The sequence below is a fragment of the Echiichthys vipera genome (genome assembly GCF_963691815.1).
Source record: "Echiichthys vipera genome assembly, chromosome: 1".
NCBI lineage: Eukaryota > Metazoa > Chordata > Actinopteri > Perciformes > Trachinidae > Echiichthys > Echiichthys vipera.
The window spans coordinates 3513400-3525574 of record NC_139826.1 but is presented as its reverse complement, the minus strand read 5'-3'; the positions used below and the strand labels follow the sequence as shown (position 1 = coordinate 3525574).

Below are 12175 nucleotides of genomic sequence, written 5' to 3'. Positions count from 1 at the left end.
GAATAATAAATACAAAAAACAGGGACTGTCCAACCTCCTCCAATGGAAGTCGATAGTATTGGTTGGCTGTCTTGAAAAGCAAAAAAAACATTTTAGTAATGCATGGAAAATTAATGAATGTTTCTAAATTCCCCTGATAGGTCTTAATGAAGGATTTTCACAAAACAAACAAACAAAAAAGAGTGCTTTGGATGCTTTTTAAGACGGCTAGCCTGATATTTTCCTTCCACTGTGCCATAGAGCTCTACTGTTGTCAAAAACTATTAAGAATTCAAAAAATTCTGTGCATGTACAACATTTTCTTTACACAACATTAAACAGCAAACCAACTTGTATGGTACAAAGAACAATGTCATTGTGTTGATCAGATTTCTTTGCCCTCTTGCATATCCTTGGTTATGTCACTGCAGATAGTTATAGTGGCATACCAGGCTACTCACTGATTGATTACAAGTAACCAGGTGGAATGCTGGGCTGTTACAATTAAATAGAAGTGAGTGAGCCCAAGAAAGTTTTAGGTTTCTCTCTGCTCCATCACACCTGAATCTGATGATGGTTATCAAGCAGCTGAAGCTTGTCACAGGTTTGAAAATCGTTACTAAAGTGTGTTAGAGCAGGGAGAAACCTAAAACATGCAGGACAGTGGCCCTCCAGGAGCAGGATTGGGCAGCCCTGGATTAGATTGATTACTGGACAGGACAAACGGTCACAGGCTCAGGGGCCTAAAGTACGACTCGAAGAGACACATACCAACCACAAAGAGACACAAGGCAACTACAAAGAGTAAAAACAGAGCACAGAATGACTACAAAGAGACAAAACGAGGGGGAAAAATCAGGGCCCAATTGTCTCAATCCACCCATATGTATTACCTGTATTCTTACATCTATCTCATAGTTTATTGTTTACTGTTTATTGTTTTTTTTATACTTTCTGTATTTATTTAGCTAAGAGTTTATTGGTTATCCTATACTGTATTTTTTATACATCCTTTGTGTTTTTGTATTATTACACATCCTTGCGGGAGTCATCCCAAAGGATCAATAAAGAGAAGTCTAAGTCTATGTGAGTGACACATTCACAATCACAAGAATGGAGAAATGTAAAATAAAAGGGCAGAAGTTTAACAATAATTACAACCACTTACAACTGAAAGATGGAGAAAGCGTTTCATTTTTAATGTCGCTGCTTTTATTTTGAAATCCCGTCATACGGTGAGCGTGCTGCCGGTCGGCTTTTCCCAGCTGGGACACGCCCCTCCCGTCTTGTGACCGGCAGACTTCGGAGCCAATGAGAACACACCATCTGTAAACATGGCGTCTGACTTCAGGTTGGGATGTGTAGTGCTCCTTCTGTGCACCTATTTGCTTTGTATTTTAGCGAGTGACAGCAAAGACAAGGTCAAGAAAAAGAAGGATATCCGAGACTACAACGACGCAGACATGGCGCGGCTCCTGGAGCAGTGGGAGGTGAGGTTATGTTAACGTGGTGGTTTTCATCCAGTCTTTCTTCACACGTTAGCTAGCAGCTAGCCTAGCCGCGCGTCATCAGGGACACACGCGACATGGTTGTAGGACACATTGAGAAAAAAGTGTGTTGTGGTAAGGACTAAACAGGGTATCTCTGTGTGTCTCAGCTGTTGTTGTAGACAGTGTTTCACCTTTCCATTACTTCATTTCAGACCTCTTTGTGTACTCTATTGTGTTGTATTTGTACATATAAATTTAAGATTCAAGATTCAAGAAGCTTTATTTATCCCGAGGGAAATTATTGTGCAACAATTTCAATACAAAGGGGGAAATGATCAGAGTGACAATAAGCAAACATAATCAAATCAAAATAAAGCTAACGTTAAATAAATCAAACAATAACTAATTGTGACAGAGTGCAACAGACATTGTGGTTAAACGAAGGTATATACAATATACAACAATACGCACTGTGCAGTTTAGCAGCATATTGAAATAAAATAAGTACAAACTGAATAAGTGATAAGTGTTAAAAGTGTATCAGCTTTTCTTACTGAACTAAGTTACATCCCAAAACGTCTACAGAACCGATTTGAATCTAGAGAAAGCTCTCAACAACTCAGAAGAACAAGGCCTTTGAAAAAGAGAGTTAGAGCCAGTCTGTCTGTCTGATAAGTTATGGATTAATCTGAATGAGGAACCTAAGAATGTGTAACTCAATCCCCAAGTTCAAAACAAATATGGAAATATCATCTGATCAACTGCAAACAAAGCAAATAGGCAAACTTGTGACATGTTATATTTCTTTATGTATTTTCAATGTAAGGAAATGTATTTGTTTTCTGTTTGTTGCAAGTATTTTCTTTTTCCTGGCTGCCCTGAGTTAAAATAATGCCAATAATTTCAATGTAACAAGGGTAGGTATAATAAGCTGCTTCACCCTGCATAACATGTTTTGTTGCCAACTAGATTGTTATTTCTTTTTTTTTTTTTCAATTTGAGGCTTGATATTGTGGACTGATATAAAAGAATAAAATGAAATACAATTGCTGCACTTTCCATACAGTAAATAAGTGCCAAGTGTCTTCTTTTGCAGTAGAAAATCAAAGACCTGGTTGAATGAGTGCACATTGAGACATGTTTAACGTGTCTCGCAGTTTGGATGTGAACTTTTGTGGGCTGCATGTTGGGAAAGAGAAGTGGTGTAAAGCCATTTGAAAACGTTCCATCAGTAGTTTTGGGAGTTGTGTGTACAGTTGATTTGTAACAATCTTAACTCCCGCTGTACATCTTTGCTCCTCTTTGTTCCACAGGAGGATGATGACATTGAGGAAGGTGACCTCCCAGAGCACAAGAGGTCTCCTCCTCCCATCGATTTCGCAAATGTTGACCCCTCCAAGCCAGAAGAGCTGCTCAAAATGTCCAAGAAGGGCAAGACTCTGATGGTGTTTGCTACAGTGTCAGGGGAGCCTTCTGAGAAAGAGACGGAGGAGATCACAGGCCTGTGGCAGGGCAGCCTCTTCAACGCCAACTATGATATTCAGAGGTACTTACTCTCAACTCACATGAACTTTTAAAGAATGTTTTTTGTCACTTTTTAAGAGGGCTAGTTACCATCATTTTGGTCTGCAAGCACGGCTGTAAACTAACTTTTTTGGCTCACCTGCCAAGCGAACCGGTAGATGAAAGAATCTACCGGCAAAGTCATTTTTTACCGGCCAAATGAAAAAATGGCCTCTTTATTGCAGATCCATCTGTTTCAGCCCTTTTCATTGAGATAACAGTATTATAGAGCAATACATGCTTTGAAAAGAGGCCAAAGTACTATTTAGAAATACTTTTTAATATTATTATTGAACTTCAAAACATTGCAAATTAAAAACTTTTAACAGGTCAAAACATTGCCAAAGGAAACACTCATTAATGACTCATGAGAACGGTCCAGTCTGCATCTCTAATCCGAACTCCTCATCACTGTCTTCAGCAGACACCCTCTGTGCACCAACATCCATATATAATAATAATATAACAGTCAGGCCGCCTGCTTCTAACTTCATAGCTGTGCTCAGATCAAATCCACCGATCTCCTCTGTGTTTTTCACACTGGGACTGTGCCACCACATCTCTGCTCTCCAATCACAGTCACTGCGCCAAACATTCAAAGAGTGGTGACACGTACGCTACGTTGCTTCTGAGGGGAACTATTTTCTGCAGAGGGGATGTGGGTTGAGCTACTTTAGTGCGACACACAACAAATCACCGCCTAGCGCTAACGTGTCAGGGCTCCAGACTGCGACCAAGTGGACACTTCAACATGCAGACTGAAGCCGGGGGTCAAACCGCCGATCTCTCGAATGGAAGACGACTGCTCTAAGTCTGTTTAGCCTATGTGTGGTTTAACAGCAACATAGTGACAGATAAGACAGGAACAAAATGTGTAAGAAGATAGTGCCGTCAGCACCATAACACAAACACGTAACACCTGAGCTCCGCAGCTTCTTTAACATCAGGCTACAGGTTATAGTCACAGTGACGCACATGATGGACCTGAAGTCTCAGTATGTGATGAGCTCTGTCTGCAGCTCCCGAGCTTTACCTCTGTGAGTACCGTAGGCTACACCCCAGCTAACACAAGTACTATGCAGAGACACCTGCAGCACCACCACAGCTCTCTGCTAAAATCAACCCCCTGTAAAGAAAATAGGTCAAATTTCGTCTCATTCTCTTGGACTATCATGTCTCGTCTCGTGCAGCGAGGGTTTCGTCAGACCCCTAATTCTGAATGTATGTTATATTATTTATATATATATATATATATATATATATATATATATATATATATATCATATCATATCATATCATATCATATATATCTCATGTGTACTTGTGCAGCACGGTGGTGTGGTGGTTAACACTGTCGCCTCACAGCAAGAGGGTTCCTGGTTTGAGTTGAGTTGGTTTGGGGCCCTTCTGTGTGGAGTTTGCATGTTCTCCCTGTGTCTGTGTGGGTTCTCTCCGAGTTCTCTGGCTTCCTCCAACGCTCATGCAGGTGTTAGGTTCATTGATGACTCTAAATTGCCCGTAGGTGTGAATGGTTGTCTGTCTCTGTTCGTCTCTATGTGTCCTGTGAGACTGGCGTCCTGTCCAGGGTGGACCCTGCCTCACGCCCGATGTCAGCTGGGATCGGCTCCAATTGTCATATGTATGTCATATGTACTTCAAAAAAGATATGAATATTGGAGCATTTAATACAGTGAGCACAGCACAGTTACATCTGGTGGTTTGTAACAATAATATCAGCTGTTTCAGACCAGAGCCAAAGCACTAATGCAACGTCTAGTTGAGCACGGTGTCTGAGAGGACTCAAGTTTCATGTTCCAGCATTACGCACAGCTGTGGCTATTTGTAGTGTCCATTTGGGTAGCAGTACCAGTAATTCATCCACTATTTCTGTAAACCATCACCATAGAACTCAATCATCATCATTATTATCCGTTAGAAGGATTTTCAATGATTCAGTCATAGTGGTCATATTAAAATAGACTTTAAAAATGCTTTATAATTCAGGATCAAATTACACGATCAGTAACAGGGAGATGATGCTCAAATGTTACTATAAAGGGATTCACAATTATATCAAAATATTAAATCTTTTCAAATGAAGTTTATAAATGAGCCTTTGATTGACCTTTTACAGATCCCTGTGCAGCTTGTAAAAAATAATAACGCAATCTTTGAGCTACCAAACAAGCTCAGAGAGATGGGCAAATAGAACTTCCTCTTCAGAACTTTTTTATTTTGGTTTTTTTAAATATTTGGAGTCTGGTGCTCCCCTTTCTGTAGACTTTCATTTGGACATTCTTGACTTGATTCTCTCAACTGTTCTTTCCCATTACTGTGTGTGGCTCTGTGCACACATCCCTGCAGTCTCATGCCCTGTTATAGGGATTGGGGGGCGTTTACCTGCTAATTAGGGTAACTAGCACACATGTTTAACTTAGGAGGAAATTCATTCATTCATCATCTAAGAACAGGGGTCAGACAAATTCTACCCTTGAAGAACACGTCATGAATCCGAAGTATAATTTTCTCAAGAACAAATTTAAGGAAAAACGTAGAAAGTAGGGCTGAAACAATTACAAAAATTCATCAATGATTCGTTTAATTCCTATCTCGAACGTTGTTTTTCCAACCGTTTTTGCGGATGCACACCACTACAGCCCTGAAAAGGCAGAGAATAAGTTTGGGATCATTTCATACTTAAAAAAGAAGCCAAAAAGGAGAAAGTGTCCTCTGTTAACTAGAACTGTTCTACCACAACAGCACGACATCGATGAATCAGCGTCTGAGCTGAAAGCAGCCCATAACGATAGTTACCCTCGTGAATGCCTGTATGTTTAGTTTTTCATGACTGTTAAATAGAACATCACCTACCTGATCAGTCTTTAGAGTTTGGTTTGATAAAATGTCGCCTTTTGTTCGTTGTTACAGTAAACGGGAGGAGAGCGACTCGTTCTTCATTATAATATCTATCTCTAATTCATTTATAAATAAATCTATAGGTCTTTAAGCCTGTTTGAGTAAACACGCGTGTCACAGAGAATTTTATGCACCACTTTGAATTGTTTAAATAGTAACTTATTAATGGGAAATTACGAGTATATTGCCTTCAACACACACACACACACACACACACACACACACACACACCTGTTCTATTTCTTCCCCTAAATACCATTTTTTTTACGTGTGGAAAAAAGTCGTGTGCATGTTTTTTGTGCGTGCACATTGTAATGCATATGAGCATTGGAGTTTAATTCTTGGGACATAATAACAATTCAAATTGCAATATTGGTCAGAAAAATTTTCATTCAAATATTTTCCTCATATTGTTCAGTCCACACTCAAACGATGCTGCCCTCAGTGTGGCAGTGAAAGCTTACACAGGAGACAGCCTCACCCTTTAACAGATTAAGGTAGTCTTCTCTGTGAATGGAAGTTATTCAGTCTTGAAACACCAGTGTGAAAGTGGTTTTAAACTGGCCTTGGAAAAAGTCAGGAAATCAGACTTCCTACAGTTTACGATATTGTGTTTTCAAATATGGGCTTTTCACAAGATACAGCTGAAAAAAGAAAGTCTTCCATCTCTTACTTTCAAAGTCGTTCACAGATGTACTCCAGTGCATTCAGTCATTTTATCTTCATATTCCCAAACATTGCACAAGTAGAAGCCAACTGTCTGTCAAATGGACCCAACTCCTTGAACACTTTTCATCATTTGATATTGACACATAAAAAGTTCTAAATCAAAAGGCTTTGTCCACTCATCACTCCTCTGCCTTATCAGGTTGAAATTTCCCCATACCTTTCAACATTTCATTGTAGTTTATCTCACTATATTTCACATGTATTCTCCTCTGTTCTTATTCCAGCATTGCATGTCACTGGAACATCCTATTAAGCTAAGTTTAGCAATGAACTGCTATTAATATAGTTCTGCAGTCACTGAAAACAACAGCATTACATACAGAGTGTCCATGGCGTCTTGAAAAGCCTCAAAAAAGTCTTAATCGCGATTTTATTAGGTATTCCGTTTTGATGGCATTCATGCTTTGTCCAAAAAGTTTGACTGCAAAAAGTATGCATGAATGTATTTTTTTTCCTCCTCGCGACTAATAAAAACAATGATGTGCAGGCGTGCTCGGCCCCGAGCCCGGCAGCGAACTCCCTCCTCCTGGTGCGAAACAAACTCTGAAATGGGGATACGTAAGTTTGCGGAGCCCTGGTGGGAGATGCCTGCGTTTAAAGGAAGACTGAAGCCTGTCCTCCAGCACCACAGTAAGGAATCTGGGTGTTATTTTTGATCAGGATATGTCCTTCGATTCTCACATAAAACTAACAACAAGGACTGCATATTTTCACCTGCGTAATATTGCAAAACATTGTGTCTCAGAAAGATGCAGAGAAACTTGTCCATGCATTTGTTACTTCTAGGCTGGACTATTGCAACTCCTTATTATCAGGCTGCTCCAATAAGTCTGTTAAGAGTCTCCAGTTGGTCCAAAATGCTGCAGCTCATGTACTAACTAAAACAAATCGAAGAGAACATATTTCTCCTGTATTAGCTTCTCTGCACTGGCTACCTGTAAAATCTAGAATAGAATTTAAAATCCTTCTCCTTACGTACAAAGCTCTTATTGGTCAGGCTCCGTCGTATCTTAAAGAGCTCATAGTACCGCATCACCCAACTAAATCTCTGCGCTCTGAGAATGCAGGGCTACTCATCGTTCCTAGAGTCTCCAAAAGTAGAAGTGGAGGCAGAGCCTTCAGCTACCAAGCTCCTCTCCCGTGGAACAAACTCCCAAATGTTATTCGGGAGGCAGACACTGTCCCCTTATTTAAGAGTGAACTTAAAACTTTCCTTTTTGATAAAGCTTACAGCTAGGGCTTACGATAAGACTTTATTCTGCTTAATTATGCTGCTATAGGCCTAGTCTGCCGGGGGATAATACTTTTCCTGATACTCTGAGCTTCTCTCCTCTCTGTCTGTATCATTCATGTCTCATCAATGCATGTTACTAATTCAGCTTCTTCCCCGGAGCTGTTTGTGCTTTGTCCTCTCGCAGGTCTCTGCTGATCGTGGTGGTGCCTGTTGCCGTGGTCCTACATGACGCTTCCTGCTGCTATTATCACTGTTACTCATATATACTATCACTACTTTAATAAACTCTAAAATTTGTAGCTGTATCGTAGCTTCTATTGCCACTACTCATCATTGATCATGTTTGCCACCATAATTATTATCATTTTCATATTCTGTCACCTTAGCTGTGCTTGTTTCTACTATTCTGTTGTATTAACTGTCTTAACATATACGTTATATTCACATTACTATAAATATTATTATAGTTACTGTTAGGCTTTGCTTGCATCTCTGGAAGTGTGTCTGTCTGTCTCTCTCTGTCCATCTGTGTGTCTTTTCTCTCTTTCTCTCTCCTTTTCTTCCTCCCCAACCGGTCAAGACAGATGGCCGTCCTCCACAGAGCTGGGTCTGTCCGACGTTCCTGCCTGTTAAAGGGAAGGTTTTCGTTGCCACCTTACTCTACGGGGGAATTGTTGGGTCTATGTAAATCATAAATAAGTCATTGAGGGTGGTCTTTACCTACTCTGTAAAGTGTCCTGAGATAACTTTTGTTATGATTCGACACTATAAATAAAATTGAAATTGAATTGAATTGTCGCTGAGAACAACCAGGAGGCTTATTGTACTGTAAAAAGAAGATTAGCGTGGCCTCGCAGGGCATCAACGCAGTCATGTCCCACAGGCACAGTGCTCGCCACAAGACTTAAAAGTACTTATTATTCATAATGGCACATTTGAGAATATTATATTATCAGGTTATAATTATTGATAGATCAATGTAATTATCACTTAAATGTTGCAGCTGATCAAAGTGGGGCTAATTTTAATGTCTTTAAAGCTGCTGTGTAGGGTAATCTATAGCACTTTAAGAGATTTAATTTGTTGATAAAATTTTGTATTAATCTCAATCTGTAAAGTAACTAGAAACTAAAGTTACCAAATAAATGTAGAGGAGTAAAAAGTATAATATTTCCTCTGAAATGTAGTGAGGTAGAAGTATAAAGTAGCATAAAATGGGATAACTCAAGTAAAGCACAATTACCTCAACACTGTACTTAAGTACACTACTGATTAATGTACTTAGTTACTTTCCACCACTGGTTATGACCAAAGGTAAACCTTGCCTTTGGTTGAATTGATTAGTTTATCACTTCTGGTGTAAGGTTTTTTTTATAGATTTAATAGCAAACTACAACTGTTTAGCAAGTTAAAGATGTGTTGCTGATTAAAGCATGAAGTGGCCATGAGGTCTCCAAATAATTTGAGATGGTCTTAAAAATGTAATGAAATTCACTTCAGGATTCCTGCATGTACCCTGATCTAGAAATTAGCAGTGGCTGGTCTCATCCACCTGTCCTCCTGCAGGTTCGTGGTGGGCTCCAACAGGGTGATCTTCATGCTGCGGGACGGCAGTATGGCCTGGGAGGTCAAAGACTTTCTCGTGGCCCAGGAGCGCTGCGCGGACGTCACTGTGGAAGGCCAGGTGTTCCCCGGGAAGGCCGCCAAGAAGGACGACGCTAAACACAAGCAGCAGAACGGAGTCGACACCAAGAAGAAGAGCAAGAAGAAGGCTGAGAGCAAGAAGCCCGACTTGGAGGGGAACAGCGCCAGCCACCTGAAACAGGAGCTGTGATGGAGTGACACAGAGGGAGACGAGGAGTGACAGCTGTCTGTTCTTGTGGACTCAGACACGTTTATTCTGACGAGCCATCTGTGAGCAATACATATGTGAGAGGCTGCAGGAGCACATGGAGATGCATGGGTCCACAGTCTCTGGTAGGAATGAACTCATGCCACCTGTTGGGCACATTAACCTTAACTGCCACATAACCAGTCGAAATCACGATCTTTCTGTCGGAACACGACTTCAACATCAGTGCTAGTTTCTTCAGTTCTGTTTGTCACCAAATGAAAAACCAATCCATGTAGATATTGTTTGAAAGGTACTCATGGAGTCATTCCTCACACCTTCAGGTCCTGGTATATGTTCTGTCATCTTCACATCCAGACACACTTCAAGGTTTACTACAAAAGTAGCACACACGTTTACTGTTTGATTTTTCACTGAATATGAAAATAAATCTTTTCTACAATCACATGAGATGTGTTTGGTTGCTGAGGTTTGAACCCTGTCTGAAGCTCCAGTTGGAGGGCATTCCACTTTTTGTCCTGCTGCTCCCAAATGTGTTGCACAGGCGTTGACTTTCATGTGATGGCTGATGCACTGTCTGCAGTGTAGTCTCCTGAATGCATCATGCAGGCGATATTGCCAACACAGACCAAAAAAAAGAAACATCATGTGGTCAAAAGTTTCTGGATGTCTGACTGAACTGTTTTATGCCTCCACATCGGAGGCGTTCTGTTTTTGAGTCGTCTGTCTGTTTGTCCATCCATTCATCCCATTTTTGTGAACAAGATCTCTCAGGAAACCCTGAAGGCATTGTTTTCAAATTGGCACACATGTCAACTGATTTGGAGGTCAAAGGTCAAAGTCACTGTGACCTCACAAACACGTTTTTGTCCATAACTCAAGAATTCCCACACTAATTCTGACAACATTTCACACAAATGTCTAACAGGATAGAATGATGAAGTAAAGAGGTCAACTTCACTGTGACATATAATGTTTCATAATTCAGGAACAGAAGGGGAGACATTTGGTGAGAAACTGAACTGGTGCCAATAATCTTGAAACAGCTGAGTGTAGAGATCTAAAGATGTGTCAAGTCCACGTTTCACCAAAAAATACACTTGATACCTTTTATTGAGTTCCTTCAGAGTTCTCACTACATATATAAGTGTGAACAATTTGGATGTAAACGGCAACAACCACAAGGAGGTAATCCTAGATTCTTTTTCATTTTTTTCATTTGCCTGTCAGCGTCTGGTAACAGTATATCTTTGAAAACACGACAAAGCCAGGTCCAGAAAGAAATGTTTTTTCCAATTGGATGTGGATGAACTTGAAAAGCCTGAAAACAGAAGAGTGGAGGTTGTTACAGTTGCAAAATAATGCCCATGGTGTAGTCGTTACACGAGTTCAATGTCTTGGTGAACTGAAGTATCAAACACAGCGTGGTAATTTGAGGTAACCGTGCACATTGGTTAGACACAGAGAGGCTGCTTCAAACTACAGTTCATCGAGGGCGGACTTCCTGAGAAGACGCTGACGTGCATGAAGTCACACACGTTGGCATGGCAGCACGGTGAAACCATCTCCCCGTCACACCTGTTTATCACTGTGCGGCAAAGGGTCACGAAATGAAGACAATACAAAAAACAACATGTCTGTAGTGTATCAACCATGTAGTGCTACGAAGCATTTGCTATGCCCACATCAGTAAGTGAAGGAAAACATACTCTTCTTCCACAATCCACAGGTTTTACTGGGGCCACCACATTGCATTTTCTCACTTTGATCCTGATAATATATTTCACTGAGCTTATGCAAATAACAACCCTGAACCCACTACACTGATATATATGGATGAATCATTAGTGTTATTATTATGTCATGCATAAATAATATGCCCAGCCCAGACAGGCTTACAAGACACCGTTATAGAAAAAGAGAGAAGAAACCAGAGTAGCAACATCAATTATGAATCATACCAGAATACTATTGCTTGGAATGGCAGAGATTGCTTTGTGTAGTGTTGTGTTTTGGAACTTTTTGGCTCCGTTCACACATGCACAATTACGACTTTTTGCTCAAATCCGAGGGAGAGGGAAATTTTTATTAAATTTTCCGGCTGCCGCACACACTGTTTTGAGCATAAAGCCATAAAGTCCTACAATACCTGTCGCCATTTCCATGTTCTCTTCTGTAAACACCGTTGTGGAGTGATGTCATCAATGATTAACTGCACATGCAGGTCACTTCAGGAGCATGAGCTGTTCACACAACATAGACAGGCCACATTTAAAGATTAATGTGAACAGACAAACAAAACATCAGATTTGAGTAATAAACCAGAATTGTGCATTAAGGCCTGCAGTGTGAACGGAGCCAAAGAGGCCTAATTCTGATTGGAAAATGTCAGATTCAATGGGACTTGTGCTG

At 40.4% G+C, this 12175-nt stretch overlaps 1 protein-coding gene across 1 annotated transcript; it reads left to right on the top strand.

Annotated features, from left to right (window-relative positions):
- Window positions 1-1313: 1313 nt before the first annotated feature.
- mesd (mesoderm development LRP chaperone) lies at window positions 1314-10307 on the top strand (the record flags this gene model as incomplete). Its single annotated transcript, XM_083920415.1, has 3 exons — window positions 1314-1469; window positions 2783-3015; window positions 9478-10307. 3 exons carry the CDS (start codon window positions 1314-1316, stop codon window positions 9743-9745), a joined length of 657 nt encoding a protein of 218 aa, XP_083776541.1. The 3' UTR covers window positions 9746-10307.
- Between the last annotated feature and the right edge of the window lie 1868 nt (window positions 10308-12175).